The 17,083-nt window shown below is 43.2% G+C and overlaps 1 protein-coding gene across 6 annotated transcripts in view; it reads right to left on the bottom strand.

Moving 5' to 3' along the window:
• Positions 1-17,083, bottom strand: part of astn1 (astrotactin 1) — a 173,484-nt gene that overhangs the window by 70,104 nt on the left and 86,297 nt on the right. For all 6 annotated transcript variants that reach the window (XR_001761688.2, XM_008334830.3, XM_008334832.3 and 3 more), the window contains 3 exons: positions 14,201-14,367; positions 12,650-12,844; positions 8,606-8,733 (listed from right to left, as the gene is read on the bottom strand). Coding sequence is in view for 5 of the 6 variants with exons in the window: in XM_008334830.3 (XP_008333052.1) it covers positions 8,606-8,733; positions 12,650-12,844; positions 14,201-14,367 (490 nt within the window). In the remaining variant the exon portion in view is untranslated. The remainder of the gene's footprint in view (positions 1-8,605; positions 8,734-12,649; positions 12,845-14,200; positions 14,368-17,083) is intronic.

The raw sequence follows: 17,083 nt of genomic DNA, 5'->3' as shown, positions 1-17,083 counted from the left end.
GTCCCCGCAGCTTGCAGGGCGGCGGCCGGGTCGGGGCGGTGCCGCGCGCTGCCACTGCCGGCTTTGTACAAAAACATGTCTCACAACAAATCCACTCAGGAAGAGGAACACATTTGAAGGCTGCCAAATTAATAGGTATTAACCCCTTCAGAGCCGAACGCAGCCGCCTTTTAACGACACTGCTGCGAGTCTGTGCGCGGCTGAGATGACATCCGCCACTCTGTTGGTGGAGAATTAAAATCTGAGGCAGAATAAACTGAATACATTGACAGAAGAACTGTGTTTATATTTCAGAGGCAGCGAGTGCTCATAGTTAATTTGATGATTCATGTCTGTTTCATGGAATATTTAATTTTCTTAGAAAAAAATCTAAATCTAAAATTCATGAGAGACTATGTAACATATATAATCATATGACTAATATATGTATTTTATAACTTATACATCATCTGAGTAGATTTACATGAATTCATTACAGAATACATGACTTTGAAAGCCCAGGAGGTGGCGGTAATGCAAGTAATTTGGACTCAAAACATTTATATATTTTGTCAAATATATTTACAACTATAACTAAATAAAAACATATGTTAAAATATATATATGTATGTATTTAAATATATATATATATATATAGTGTTGTTTCACTTTGTCGTTAAGGTGAACGCTACTTAGTCGTCTTCTTTCCACACACAGACACACACACAGACACACACACACACAGACCTAAACCTCTCAGGTCATGAAGGCCTTGTTAGTTTTACAGTAAATATTGTTGTGAGAATACAGTACAGAAATGGACGGTTGAATACTACTGTGTACTACTGCGTTAATACTTCACTAAGTCCTTCTGGGTCTGGGCTCTTCTTGGAGGATCCGCTCTGATCCTCCATCAACTCCTCTTTACGGTCATGTTTGATAGAAAGACACACAGTATTTTCCTCCATATTTCACGAGGATCCACATCATGTTTTTAAAATCCTCACTAAATCTTTCACTTCACTCTCTTCAGCTCCGTCCTCCGGTTTATCAGACAAACAGTGTGGACGTTGATTTCCTTTCACTCCACTGACACCAACAAACAATCTAGTATTTTCAAATCGTAATTAAGTTTTGGTCAAATGTGTGAATGGCAGCAGGCTGTGGTTGAACACAGACACCGTGGGTTTATTTATAGACATGGAAGGACCTGCGTGGGCAGCCTGGAGTTCCAGGCAGAGTAGCAGTGATTCATAGATCAACCCTGAGTCCCCGTCTCCCCAAGTCCCTCACAATTAAAGCTGAGGCATATGGTGTTGTGTCCACGCAAGCACAGAGTTATGTGCTCAACCTTTCTGGAAACTTATCTGGAAACAACAGTCCCTTTAGTCTGCCTTCAAACCGGCAGAAATGAGAGGCACGTCACCTCGAGTTGTCACGGCCCGCGTGAGCTCCGCTAACGACCACAGAGCTGAGCCCAACTGATAAAGAGCCGGGCCGCCAGAGTCTCGCCAAGTGTTGGCCACGCCCGGTTGTTACTGTTAATTAATCTGAAGACGACGGGTTAGAATCAGTCGCTGTTAGAGTGAAGACAACTGACGAATATCTGAGAGTTAACGAATTATCAAGAGTAGTAGTCGTAGAAGTAGTAGTAGTAGTAGTAGTAGTAGTAGTAGTAGTAGTAGTAGTAGTAGTAGTAGTAGTAGTAGTAGTAGTAGTAGTAGTAGTAGTAGTAGTAGTAGAGAAAGTGTAGAAACTACAAAACATGTATACTAGTGGTCTCAAACTTCTGGTTCGGGGGCCACTTCTGACTCACAATGCTCTCACTTTTAAGTCAATAATAATAATGTTTTCCCATAAGGTTTTTTTTTTTTTTAAAGATTTAAAAATATTTGACCATCTTTTCTTTTCTTCTTTTAAAGATGTTTTTTTTATTATTATTATTAAACATCAAACACGTGGCACACCAAATGAAATGATGGGGGCAGCAGTGAGATCATTTGTGTCTGAGAGCCCCCCTCACACCCCTCCCCCTCCTCCCTCACTCCAACTTCCTCCAAGAACGAAGACTAACTGTGAGCTAAGAGCCACTCGTCTTCTCTTTGAACGCCGCCCAAGTGTAATCAGTGTGTGTGGAAAAGTTCCCAGTAAATAATGAACGGCGTTTTGCTTAAAAGCGCTGTCGGGAAAATAAATAATTATTCCTCAGGTTACTTCTCTTACAAAATTAAATTAGAGTGCCAAAGTTTTGTTTCGCAATCAGCACACAGATCAGAGGGAGGCCGGTGTTGGCCTGGGTTTGAAGCCCCCTCAGGCAGAACTGAGGCGTCCAGATCTGAGAGGCATTCCAACTCGGAATCCATGTCCGTTCAAAATGAGCTTAATCATAGGATTAAGGAGCCTCTGTGAGTCTAAGTCGCATTAATTCATTAATCAAAATGCTTTACTTTTGGCTGTGAACCCAGAGAGGAGGCCCGGAGGTTTTTCTTCTTTATTTGTCAGAAGAAAACAATCAGTATATCCATGAAATATAAATGTGTGAACCAACAACAACAACAACAAAAAAACTTTTTATAAAAGTCATGTGAAAACTGAGATTCATCATCAACTCAGACTCCAGTCTGAAACATCAATAGTTACCGAGTTCCTTGGAGCTGAAAAAAATGTATTTTCTTGAACAAACACACACATATATATATATATTTACTAAATGATAATAAATTTACTGATTTAAATGATGACACTATGAAAAATATAACTCCATTTTTATGTCACTGCCTGCATTAAAAATCCCAAAGTTCACAGTAAACTCCAACATGTTCCTATGTTCAGGTCAGAGGAGGACTTTATCTTTTAACTTTTACAACAAAAATGCAGACAGACAAACAAAGATGGATTGTAGGTCGAAAACAAAAACAACATCTTTGGGGATTGACCTTTGGGGCTGGTTGAGGTGTACACAACAGCGCAGTACCAGTACACAACACAGTACACGGTACACTCCCCTGTTGTGACGTACTATTGATTTAATCCTACAGTGATGTATGAACGTCCAGAACAAAGAGTATCCCTCACAGACCACGACAAAATACCAAAGGTAAGCCATGAGATGACGGACTAAGGTCTCGGCTGATTCTGATCCAGTCATCGCCTACCACTTCATCCTGTCCTGGGTCGGGGTGGGGGAGTGGAGGGGGGGCTAATATGACACCAATGCTGCGTTTTATGGACTAAGGTTATGCATTTAATTGAATAATCTGTAAATAAAACAGAGAAGACGGACAGTGGGTGGTGCAGGGGAGGGGTGTCTACGCTGTAAACAGTCAGACTGAACAGAGAACACTCTGTCGTAGTGGTGTAGGTCAGTGATTCATGTAGTACTACTGTAGTACAACGACAGTTTTCTGATTACAGGAGTCCACCGACAGCTGGGCCGAGCCCCGGCAGAATCGAACCTCCTGCCGCCGACTAACGAGGAGCGCTCAGACTCTGTGAGAAGTGATTTTTTAATACAGTAAAGACCAGGAATAATTCGGTGGCTCTTTCCTAATTTTAGTCTGCGCTCCCACACCTTGAAGTCCCCATGAAAACTTGGCATGTGGTGTATGGGATTTGTCACCACTTTCTACATCAGCCATTCTTGCCGTCCTAATTAGTTCTATTTCTGTGCCCAGACTCTTGGAATGAAACCCCAGCCCTCTGTTACAGCCCTGCCTGAGCTCATTATGCTTTCTTGTTACAGCCCTGCCTGAGCTCATTATGCGTTCTTGTTTTTTGTGGGGGGTTTTTTTTTTTTGGATTTTTCATCAGAGCTCTCGCAGTACACAGAATACCCTCGTTGTAGGAAGTAAAAGTTTTCGTAAGTCAGACGCCCTTTCATTACTTCAACTCCCAAATATTCATGCTGCCGTCTGTGGTTCTGTGGTTCAGTGTGTGTTCATCATTGAACTCCACTAATCTCAACAGTGTTGTCAAGAGCCCCGTGCTTCTATCAAAGAGTCCTGTTCACAACATTATGATAATATTTCCACTTAGCAAATGTGTTCAAATCCTTTACAGCGTACTTGATGATAATAAAACACTTGGTTCAAACAAGAGCTTTTTAAAAAACATTTAAAAACGAAGATGTTAAAAAATCCATTAAAATACTTCACCAATTTAAATATATTTATCATTTTAAATGTTAGCCCAGTCCACGATCCGACGTCTTCCACAGAGGGACACAGGGTTAAGGTGCGATCGCCAGGATTGTTAAAGGTTACGAGTACACTTCCGAAAACTATTTTTCCTGTCATGTTGACTGATCACACGTGTGAAAAACAAAGGCAAAAAAGCAACAAAGTCAGCAGTGACCGTCTGGGGAAAGGGTGGCCTGAAGATGCCCTTCAGCCGACGACGTTAGACCGACGGGAAAAAACTTTTTTTTTTTAAATATTCAAAATTTGAACATCTACTAGAACCTTTAACTTAGTAAAAACTGTTTTATTAATACTAATAATAATACTAATTCTTCCAGAACTTTCCTCCATGCAGAATAAGTGCACGTCTTCTCCAGGTGAACACAGTGGAGCGTGGTTATTTACAGTGGCTCCTGTAAACTGATGTTGCTGCGCTCGTCTTCTCTATCATGTCCAATCAACTCCTGGCCTGGAGGGGCAACTCTTGGAGGATTTGCTCTTGAAAAGGGGGGAGAAAAATGAGAGCCCCTGAAGGCGTGACCTTCCTTCTCTGCCACCAATTATATCAAGGCTTTATAAAATATGGATTATGTGCTGTCTCAGTGCTGACATATTGAAAGGCCCGTAGCTTGGGGAGAGCGCCGAGGGGGCTCGTGCATAACTGGGGGAGAGGCTGGGTGGAGTGTGACAGGATGAAGCACAAGGGGGCGACCTTGGCAGGTGGAGCCAACCTTAGACAGCAAGTTTGGACAAATGAAAAGGCCTGATGCCGAAGAACGGCGTGATCAATTCAAATCTGATCAGGGTTCTGAATATTCAACTTCTAAACTCGGCCGAGAGACGAGGAACCACAACCGTGTTTTATTAACGAACTAACAACATGCTTTTAATTCTGCATCCTAACCTTTCAGCTAAAAAATTCTACGATATAATTAATGCAAAAGTTTAGAGATCGTTCAACACTAATTAACCAGAATGTGTCTGGATTCTCATTGGACAGGCAGGAACGTCGATGAACACGGGAGTTCTTTGGCTGCTGATTTGATCATTGATTTTTCTTAATGCTGTGAATATCACATGTTTTTAATTAGTCACAAAGTCATGATTAAGAACAGGAGATAAGAACAGGAACAACACGGTCACGGCAGGGACTAAAATGTTCTGTACTTTGTTTATCACCATATCTCATCTGAGTGAGTGGATGAGTGGAAGAGAGGGGGACAGAGGGGGAGAGAGGGGGGGAGAGGGGGACCTCTCCACCTCATACAGGGGTCATGGAGGGTGAGGAGGGTGAGTCCCCTCCCAGAGGTCAGTGGGTGAGGAGGGGGCTCAGTGTTAACGTGCAGCTGTGGTTTCAACAACAACATCAAATAAATAATAAACCCATCCTGAGCAGTATTCCCCAGTGGTGCCGTTCACTCTGTTGTTGGGTTTTTTTTTTTTAACCCTTTCCTCTGAACGCCTCAACGTTGTGTCAGCCTCTTCTTTAAACATCTGAGCATAAATCCATATCTTTGATGATAAAAGACAGCAGAGAGGCAGCAGAAACACAGTGACAGGCAGCGCTGAATATTTCACCCTGGTTGTGTAAGACACGACACGCGCCGACGCTAGACTGGCTAGGCTAGCTGGATCTATACAGTGGGAGTGGAGACAACTCCAACATCAGTTCACCTCTTACGTCTCATATATGGACATTACATTTTTGAAATGGTAACCAAACTGTGGGTCACAGCCTGGTTTATGGTATTGATCTTTTTCTATAAACAACCTTTTTTTTAAATCACTATTATTTCCAATAAGGTCTTGACACTGAAATTTAATTATTTTCTGTTAATTGTTTAAACTTGACAAGAACTTAATTTCTAATATACTAACACTCCTTGTCTGTACGAGTGCAAATAGCAATAAAGTCTAGGATCTTAAGTCTAACAACAACGTTGTGACTATAATTTAAAAAAAAAAAAATTCAAACCTAAAAATAGGAAAATTCTTTCAGCTCAGCCATCGACCCATCCATTTATCACCGTAGCTACCTTGGTACCAAATTAGCTATATTTTTATCCAGCTGCCTGGACAGCCCACTAGCCTTTAGCATCTTTAGCTGCTGTGTGTTGTCAACCATATTCTGCTACATCATCTCTGACTCCAGCCCTGGGGGAAATCTACTTTAGCATCCTTACTTCATTTCCAATTAAATCCAGATGTATGTGTTGCCTTCCCAAATGCTGCCTTTCCTCACTCTTCTCCCATTGGAATAATTGATGGCGGTCCACGGCCCTATGATGAATGGCTTTTAGGCCGGCAGATGAATCAGAAGATGACTGATTTCACCCCTGTGAGAGGCCACAATTGGCTGGAACAAGAAACGCTGACAGTGTGACAAATACACTGACCGCAGCAACCAAACTTGGCTAAATTAGAAAGGGACAGAGGGATGGCACGCCGTCAGTTCAGCTCAACAGACGCTCCCCTGACTGCCGCTGCCTCCACACGTCTGTCTACCCCATGGATAATTACCTTAGCTTTGCAATTACTACAAGCAAAGCAGTATTCCTGAACACCTGCCAGCAGGGGGGGCTGGATGTGGCAGAGAGCTGGGGCTGGATATCAGTGGGTCGGTGCTGAGGCCAGGAGCAGCAGAGTCCATGCTGCTGCTGCTGCTGCTGCTGCTGCCGCCGTCATATTCCCACTCAGCTCATTGTCATGCAGCAACATAAGAAAGCATGAAGAATCGGATGATTGTCCATCTGTTTTAAAGGTCAATAACTAACATTTTTACTGGTCTGAAGAACCTTTTTGACTGACCTTTCTCTGCTGCGCTCCTGATTGATGACCCTAAACAACATCATACACAGGCAGCAGTTAATGGGCTCCGTGATACATGGACGTCAGGGGGAAGTTAAGGAAAATCTTTGAGCCTCGTACTCTGTGAATGAAGTAATTGCTGTATTTTTCAAAGCTACGTCAGAGCTGTTTTTCTGCTATATTTGATTTTACTATAGTTTAAAACGTGGAACAATACCAGCCGAGGTGGAATTCTTAACGAGTCACTGTGAGAGTACACAGAAGTGTCACATATTTGTTAAGGTAATACCAGCTACAAATACTAATACACTGAACAAAACTGTCCTGTCCTATCTGTAAATGCAAACAACTGATTCAGGAGAACGGAATCGAACCCACGATATTATAACATGTTGCATTAGAAGTCACCGCCATCACGGTGCGTTCAAGGTCCCTGCAGACTTTTTTATTAACTTTTACCAGCCACGTTTGCTCACTCACTCTTTAAAAAAACCCCACTTCATCAAGATGAAGTGTGATCCAGTCAAGGACAGGAAGTAGAGACAGTGAAGTGGAGGAACAAAATGAAGATTTTTTGTTTTCAGGTGTTGATGGGACTCTGACACCAGAATAATGAGTTCTTCCTTGAAGTAACGGAGTCAAAGAGTCTTGTTTGTCCTTCATGTTCTCTGAATCACTGTTTCCCAAAGTCACAAAAATTGAAGTCACTTGGTTGGTACTATGTGGTACTACAAAGAGAACATGTGAGCTCACGCTAACAGGAAGTGTCATGTCAACAGTTTCATCACTACACTTCGTACAAAGACAACATTTCAGCACAAAGACAAACAACTATCACCATGTTAGCAATAATCATAATAACAATACTGTCACATCCTCTCTGTCACTGAGTACTGAGTGTACACATCTATAAGCCAGACCCCCTGAAGTACTGCAGTACTTCTCAGTACCGTAATCTCCCCTGTAAAGGCTCATCAACAGTTAGAGATCAGAGCGTTTTCTGATGTTGTCGATCTGACCCACAGGGCTCTCCACGTCTGAGCGGACGTTTTAATAAAATGAAGAATAAAATATATAAATAAATACATCAGCATAAAGAGGACACGGTCTGAAGTACAACAGACGTCTGACACTTTGGCTTCTGTTGGACTTTGAAGGTTTCAAATCATTGAGTTTTAGCTGCAGCAAAACAGGACGCACACACAAAGAACTTCTGTTGGACTTTGAAGGTTTCAAATAATTTAGTTTTAGCTGCGGCAAAACAGTACGCACACACAAAGAAATGTATATACTGTATGTGTATATGTATAAACTGTACATATACTGATATATACAGATATATACACACATACTGTATATATAAATATATTTATATTGCATTTTGTTGTATTTGAAAACACAAAGAAACTTAATTGTTTCTCTTTCACTGTGATTCCCATTTTTCCAACTTTCAAACAGCAGCTTCAGATCTGGAGGTTTTTTTCATACAACCCTTGTGTTTTTACATAATAGCATTTCATTTTTTGTTGTCTTTCATTTCCGCTCCGTCTGCCTCGTCTTTGTGCAGAGGAAACACGCTGAGTTAAATGAAGAGATCCTCTCACCGCCTCAGGACCGGACCATGAAATAAAGTTTCCTACCTGTGAGATACTCTGGGTCAGGGACGGGGTCTGACAGTTCCTCCTGACACTGAACCTCCGTTGGCACCGACGCCACCACCATGCCGTCTGGGAGCTGCTGCTCGATGCCTCGAGCAAAGTTCTTCTGCCTGGAGTAAAGAGGGGAATAACAGGTGGAGCGGGTTAGAAACGCAGCGCTTCAGCCGTAATACTGAGAATTAACAGAGAAAGACAGTTGTTGTTTTTGTTTTTTAACTTCTGAGGAGTTTTATCGTAGAAATAGTTTGAGAAAATGTCTTAAAATGACAGCTGTTGGCTGCTGTAGGAGAAAAATCTAATGAATTCATAAAAAAATGAAGAATCCCATTATCTGAGTAGTACTGCGTTAGTACTGCGTACCACGTTATTATGAAAGTATTATTAGTTCATGTGACGGAGTAGTACACTGTACTTTAGTTTTGGGGGAAAAAAAGAAGTCAAAACTATTTCTTGGCAGAATGAACTGCAGTATCAACACCTCTGTCGGTGCAGTATTATGTAGTACTCTGCAGTGCATTGAAAAGACAATAGTTCACATTAGTGGCGTCATTTGTCACACAGATGATTGGTCCGCTGCAGCTCCAATCATCTCCAGCGGGGGAGCTGACAGCTCCATTGGTCTGTTGTTGCCTTTGACTCGGAGGTGAACTCATTTTGTCCACGCCATCGTTCTTCGTCATGTGACAGAACCAGTTCACCAGGGTCCAGAACACGATGACTTCAATAAATCAGTTCTGCTGGTCGTTATGATGAAGATATGTGGCGCATAAATACCTTTCCCCAGGCATTCTGGGAAGTTTGGAGAACTAAAATGGTTGTTGTTCTGTCCCTGGAAGCTGTCACAGGGGGCGCTGTCTCCCCGTGGCCAGGACATTCACCCTGGTTGGACAGCCCCGGGGGTTCTGCAGAGCTCGGCCAGTCTGCGGTGTGCGAACCATATGTTTGATCTGGATACAAATACTAGGCCACGCCTTCTGGACCGGATGTTGTTCTGGATGAATCTATGGTTCTTTATCAGGCAAAACAATTCAATCACAGCATTACCACCTCCTGCAGATGGCGCCCTAGACAACAATCTGTGTGAACGATGCTGAGAGCGAGCTTTTTCAGAATGACATCAAACCTCACCACATACTTCAGTTACAGTACTTTACTGCCAAACTTCCACATGTACTAATCAGTACTGTGTTCATCAAGTAGTACACACTGAAGTGAAGTGACGGCCACAGCAGGTACTGAAGTACTGAGTACCTGTGCTGTAGTGAATGGAGCAGTTTGTTATAATCTGATCTACAGTAATCAGGTTGATGTGGTAATCCAGTGAGGTCACGACCTTTGCCTGTCAATCAAACAACAAGACTGCCAGAGGTTGTGTAGAGACGAGAGTCAAAAAGCTGTCAACGCAGAGAAGGAGAAAGATTTCACTGTCTTCTGTCGACACTTGAACAAAACAAACAAACAGGAGAACAAGAAAATGAGAGAGGATTCTTTGTCGACGCATCCACGTCTGACAATCAACACATGATGGTTTTTTGTTCAATGCCGACACGTAAACTGAATAAGAAGAGCAGACTGGAATAAAATATTCAGAAGTGGAGAAAAAAAAACTGTTCAAGTTTAAAAGATTTCATTTTTCTCTAAATGAACCAGAACTGAACAGGATCAGAAATTCACCCGCGCTGCGTTATCTCTGCGCCCCCTTGGAATAACCTGCCCCCCACTTTGGGAACCACTGCCTTACAGCAGTTTGAGTATGAATCTGTCGGGGAATCGATCCACCTGTTGGACACCAGTACTTGAGTCACTGAAGTTTCCAGGAAGGATATGAAGACGACATGGAGGAAACAGAAGAACTAAAAAGAGATAAATAAACTGATAGGAATAGCAGGGTAAAACAGTCACCTTGAGGTGGTTGGGGGAGTCGAGGGGAGGGGGAGGAGAAGGGGGGGGTCGTCTGGTGGAAGAGTGGACTTAATTATTGATCCCTGGCAGCCTCCAGAATGAGAAAAAAAAGGCCACTAAAATATTCATTAAAACCTTTTCTCAGCCTGTCATGTGAATGGGGAATAGGAGGAGGAGAGAGGGCAGAGTGAGGAGTAATGAGCGGAGGTAAGCTATTTAACATCTCATTACTGGAGTCCACCAGGGAGAGAGGGGAGGATGCACAGTCCCCCGTTCACATCCCGCTCTAATATCAACCCAGATCTTATCAGACCTGATGTTTGTGAAGGCGTCAGGTGACGTGACATCCCCCTCCGTCCTCCACGTGTCCCACCACCTGCTGCTTTGTGACCAAAATTACATCATGTCGGCTGCTAACGACGACGACGCCGTCCTGGAAAATCCAATAAATAAATCCCAGGGTTTTGAAATGATAATACTGAGGCTCCTGTGAAGCCGGGAGAGGAAGGAAGAGCCGGAACGTTCCATGTAGGGACGGACGGGTGAGTTTCCTCTTTGAAAAAAAAAATAAATGAAAAGCATTTCAGGGCTGGTGAGCATGAAAGACAAACCATGAAGGAGGCATGCTGGGAGGGGAGAATCACACTGGCTCTGTGTGTGTGTCATACTGGTGTAGCTATACTTGTGGAGACACGGAGAAAAAAATACTGCTGTTGTGAGGACACTTTGTCCTTATGGGGACAATGTGGACGCTCCCACCTCAAGGGGTTTATGGGAAAATCTGTTACTTTTCAAGTGTGTTGGCGTTATATAAAATAAAAAACGCAGTCGTGGGTTCGAACCAGAACTCTGAACAGAAGCAGCGCAGCAGAGTGAGAATATTTATTCAGCTGCTCTGTATTCTGCTGTGTGTGTTTGTGTAGTGGTTTCAGAGTACACTTCATGTACTAGCTGCAGTGCTACTTGGCTAACGACCAGGCTAATAACCAGACTGGTTTCTTTATGATTATTAAATGTGTTTCTATGTGAAGACACTTTGGAACGACTTTGTTTTTTATTGAGGAAAAAATCAACGACAGGAAACGATAAGATAACGGCGTTTTTGTCGAAATATTTCTGATTATATTAACAATCAGTAAACACCCAGCAGTGGCCGTGGGCAGACGGAGTCGGAATTCATCTGTGGGGGGATTTAGGGAATGACATTGTTCCAGGAAGTCATGTTTCCCCGCTGCAGACTAAGTCAGTGTTCCTCAGTGTGTTCACTTCACGTTCAAATCTTCATCAATTCCAGTTAGGATTCATTTCTCCACACTGGCTTTTGGTCAGTTTTAATTCATTCGCCTCCGTCTCTGCTCACGCCGTTCTTCCCAGTGGTCTGCTTTCCATTTCCATCAACTCCTTTCCACGTGATGCATTCGGACACGGCGCTCCATTCACAAACACTTTGGAATTAGATCAGAGCATTAGGGACTTGTTTTTCTGGTGATTTTTTTTCCACACCTGCTTTGACCCTCCCTCCCTCTCTCTGCTGCTCCAGTGCTGGACTGAAAAATGCTACATTGCACTGAGGGGTGTGGGGGGGAAGAGGGGGGGCAGGATGGATGGACTGGACCAGGGCCTGAACCAGGGCCTCTGTCATGGACTGGACCAGGGCCTGAACCAGGGTCTGAACCAGGGCCTCTGTTGTTCAGTGGAAATGTTTGGACCATGTGGAACCAATATGTAAAAAATATATTAGATGAATAAAATATTTTCTGACATATTCAAATGTTTAGTTCCCAAAAATAAACCCAAAATGACCACAGGCACCTATATTTCAGGACATCTGTCCTTTAACCTCTGGTCCATTCGATTCGACCAGTTAAAATGTCTGACACCTGGTACTTAACACTGGCTTCATGTGGGACCAGAGCCTCAAACCCCCGACTGGACAATGTGTCCAGAAGACCATAAGTCCATACGTTTTATTTTTCGTTGCTAAAAGCCCAGTAGGGGGCGTTTAGGGACCAGTAAAGGACTGTAAACTGAACTCAACAGACACGTAGAACAGTCGGGGTTTCGTTGGGAGCTGAGCTCAGGCCCGTGACACACACTTCACTAGACAAAACAGCTGGTGTTCACCTGAACGTGGCCTTGAGGATCTGACCAGACGTCCCCTCCTTGGTGTGGTTGTTGTAGCCGTAGAACAGGTCTCCGAACACCGTCTGGTTGGCCGGGATGTCCACCGCCTCTCCACAGTCAATTCCCTCAGTACAGACCTCCGACAACGGCAGGCACGACCTCCCATCTGGACCACGCTTATAGTCCTCAATGCACCTGGAGTTGGACACAAGGCGGGAATGACATCATTCGATATATAAAAAATATATATATTTAAAAACATATATATATATATTGCTGAAATACTACAAACTGTCTTTTAATATTATGCCATTGTAGTAACAAGATCAGGACAATGTCTTTCAGTATTTCCTCACGAGGTCACCACCTGATTCTTGAATAAAGTTTCGAATTCTTTTGAATGTTCTTTAGGTTTTGGAAAAGTAAATAATAAACAGATGGGATAAACAGATCAAAAATACTGCGTCAAACATTTCTAACTGGTTTTTATTCATGTTTTCTTCATAAACTCCTTCGTCTGCTCTGATTTAAACACTGTTTGTTTTTTGGAGTTTGAAAAAACCTGATCAAATAAAACAGCTGAACATTTTATAAACACTGTGATCAGGTGTAGGACACGCCCCAGGGATTTGTCCTCACATTGTGTCAGTTATCAACATCACACACCGTTGTGGTAAACGGTCCGTCTGAGAACTTCTTGACTGACTTCAATATTTATTTAAGTTTAAATTTGGTCTGAATACACACATCTATATATATATAAATACACATATATATGTATATATGTGTACTTTTCTTAGATTTCTTCTTTAAATACCTGTATTTCATCATTAAACAGTTGTTTAAAGTTTAATTTTTTTTTTTAAATTAAACTCTTCTATCTGTCAGCAGCTCAGACCACTGCCGTTCACTTCCATTTTTTTTGTTCTAAATCAACAGAAGTCTGGTTCCGACCGTGGCTCCTCGCCCGAGGCCGTCCGAGCCGCTGCAGCCCACCTCTCTGTGAAATCACTGATGATTACGTTTCTTTTGTGTTGCTGCTTTTGTTTGATCCTTTCTTTATGTTTTCTGTCTTGTTATGTTATTTCATTTCATTTAAATGAACATATTACAGTATAACAGCGGCCTCTGTTCTGGGGTCGACGTCTTCTCTACTGGAGAACTCTAATTGGGGAAACAGAGTCGGCAGCAGCCAACTATCACAGACTGTCAGAAGGGTTTTTTTGATGAACAATCCAGCTCTGACATCATCATCATCATCATCATCATCATCATCATCAGTCAGCTGCCCACGCTGCAGCCTCAATAACTCTCTGCCAATTAGGCTCCACTGAGGAGACGCCTGATGTAAAGGAATACAACGAAGTTTCCAACAATTGTTGACTTCTAACAAAAACTTTTTTTTTTTCTAAAGATGCCACAATTACAGCCCCGTTCACTGAGACACTGAGTTTAGGTCAGTTCAGTTTTCTCTCCAAATCCTAGAGAGAGTGATAAAGAGAGGGGGGGATAGAAAGATAGATAGAATGTTCTGGATGTGTTCCTTCTTACCCACAGAACATCTGGATGTTGTAGAGGGTGGGGTCGTCCTCTAGGGGCGCCAACTGCTGGAGACACAGCTGCTCACAACCTCCGTTAAAACCATCGGAGCAGTCGATGCCAACGTGGTGGTCGTAGCAGCCTGTCCCGTCCTTCATGGGACTCAGTCCAGGGGGACACTGTGGGGACAAGGACAGGTTGGTATGATGACTTCTGGTCCCACACTTGTCACTGTCCTCAACTCGGAAAAAAAGTGACAATCCATACAGGAATGTAGTTGCATTTGCAAAAAATAAAAAAAAAAATAAAAAAAAGGTGAGTTTTGGTAAAAAAATCTGTCTCACCCAGCAACACGTCTCTGTCCAGCTGTCCCCCCTCCCTGACCTTCTGTGTCCTCACCTCTGCCTCTAACTGATCACTGCCACCTGTGTCACCCTGCCTGGTGATTACCTCACCTCCTCCACCTGTGTCAGTTCACTGTTAACTCAGGAACGGACGCGTCAACTGTCTGGTAGAATTAGCCTGTTAGCCTGTTAGCTCCTCTGTGTACGATCACCGACTGATCATTGGACCGTCCTCTGTCTGTCCTCAGCTCAGTAAACCTGTTTTTTTTCTACATTTTTCTACACCCTCCCCCTCCCCCGGGTTTGCTGTCCGTATATTTACCCACACACTCATCAGAGTTTCACCCTGTGTGCCACATTTATGGACTGTTTATGAATGGTTTTCTACCCATGATGCCGTCTGCTCTGCTGTGACCTTGTTGGTCTGTGTGTCATGAGCGTGATCGAGGCCCAGACGGGCTACGTGCCTGGGATTCAGCTGAACATCCGAGTGTGTTGTCTGGGATTCACGGCTGTCAACGAGTCTTTTCCCAAAATATCAAAACATTAAAATTCAAAAAAAAAAAAAAAATCCACCTCCTGAGACTGATGGTGTTTTGGTTGGTCACGTTGGTAACACAGGCATGAGGCCAAGCTGCCCCCTGAGCTGGACCTCCAACGGGTCTGAAGGTGGAGCCAACGGTTTGACAACACCACAAATAAACATAACACATTATTGTTATATTACTATGTTACTTCAGTTTGTCAAATACAAAATCCTGACCTCTGACCTTAAGGAGACTCAACTCAACTGATAGGTCGCGTGAACGCAGTAACCCGACCCGTGACCAAGGCCACGGGCTGGACCAGCGGTCCGAGTGTCTGCTCCACGGATAAACTGATATTGATTTAGTCACCGTGAAAGTGTCCACTGTGACAGATGATTTATTACCTGTGATGTGAGGAGCACGCCAGAACACATCTGTGGCACACAGTCATTACATCACAGCGATCGATGCCCGCGTGGGTACCCGTCGCGGGCCGAGAGGAATCCGTATTGATGATTTGCGCCGTAGCTCGCGTCCACAGATAGCTGTGGATATCGACTGCAATAATAGGCTTTTGACACGCCACAAGATTGATGGCTCTGGGCAATTTCTCAAGGTGTCTGAAAGATAATAATCATTATATATGTGCCTGTCAGTGTTTGTTTGTGGACCGGTGTCACTTGAGACTTTCAAAGCTGGTCTATAATCCTGCACCCGTCATTGATTAACTGGTGTGTGTGAAAGTACTTCCTAAGTCAAAAAGTTCAGAGATGAATTCATCAGAATGAATAAACACCGTCTCCTGAACGGGTCCGTGATTATCAGCATCATTTAATGACTAATACAGTCTACTGTCAGGTCTTTGGCGCTCGTGACTGTTTTATCATGATGATGCGTTTATGTACGTGTTGGGACACGCAGTATCTCTGACAACAGTGTTATCTTGGTAAACAACAACCGACCTGTCAACGAATGTTGCTGTTCAACTGTACGCTTCACTCCCTCCAGACTCAGATTAATGTGAAGTCCGATTTCTATCTGTATCCGGAACAAAAGCTTTCATATTGTTTTTCAGTCTGGTTTCTCTGGACTTCATCTGAGTCGGAGAGATGGAACTAGAAGTGAAAATAAAGAGTTTTTTTTTTTAAGTGTCTAAAAGGATTATGGTCTTCTATGTTGATGACATTCCAAAACTAATTTCCGGACGGCAACAGTCCTCACAGCTACATGTTTTAGCCTCCAGGTCTCCTCCGCCGTGGGCTGCTGTTCCCAGCAATGTTTATAAAGTACTATTTATTCTCTCTTAAAATAAGCAAGACGTTGTATAAGGAATATGAATGATTTTTGTCCAGGAACTCAGGTGTCCAGGTCACAGGAACCTGAAGTCTGTTTAAAAATGTTCACATTCTGTCAAATTGCTACATTTCACCAATTTAGCTTTTTGTTCACGCTTCTCTACACAGAGAACCGCTTTCAAAGTCATAGCACAACAGCACTTTCTGCGCAGCAGAGTGATGAGATAAGTAAGTGTGGGGTCAAAGGTCGGCTCATTCCAGATTGCTCTGCTTTTCAATCTGGTTCCCCGTGGATGTTGTGGTGCAGAGGTTCAGCATAGGAAAAACTCAGCGCTGCCAGTAACGCACCTCATATTGTTTACAAAGAGCAGCAGCACAACAGCGAGGTCACTCCAGGTCAAATAAACACCATCCAATGAGAATCCTTTAAAGAGAAAGATCGCATCAGCTGACCCTGGATCTTTCATCTCGCGGTCAATAAGTCTGACATGTCTGCGTTCTGAAACTCCAGCTCTAACAATCTGTTCGACTTTTTTCACCGTTTTAACCCTGACGCAGCGATCGCTCATCCAGACGGACGTGGTGTGTTTAATAAATAAAACAGAAACAACAAATGTGGATGTGGTCGCTGTGTAAACGACTATACATTTGACTTTTAGTCCCAAACGGTCACATTCCCACTCCTGTTTATAGCACAGCTCAGAGAGTGGGTCTAAACATACGGTCCAG

Source organism: Cynoglossus semilaevis, chromosome 20 (assembly GCF_000523025.1).
Source record: "Cynoglossus semilaevis isolate Cse_v1.0 chromosome 20, Cse_v1.0, whole genome shotgun sequence".
NCBI lineage: Eukaryota > Metazoa > Chordata > Actinopteri > Pleuronectiformes > Cynoglossidae > Cynoglossus > Cynoglossus semilaevis.
Note: the sequence above shows the minus strand (reverse complement) of the source record. Positions and strands in the feature narration are given on the sequence as shown.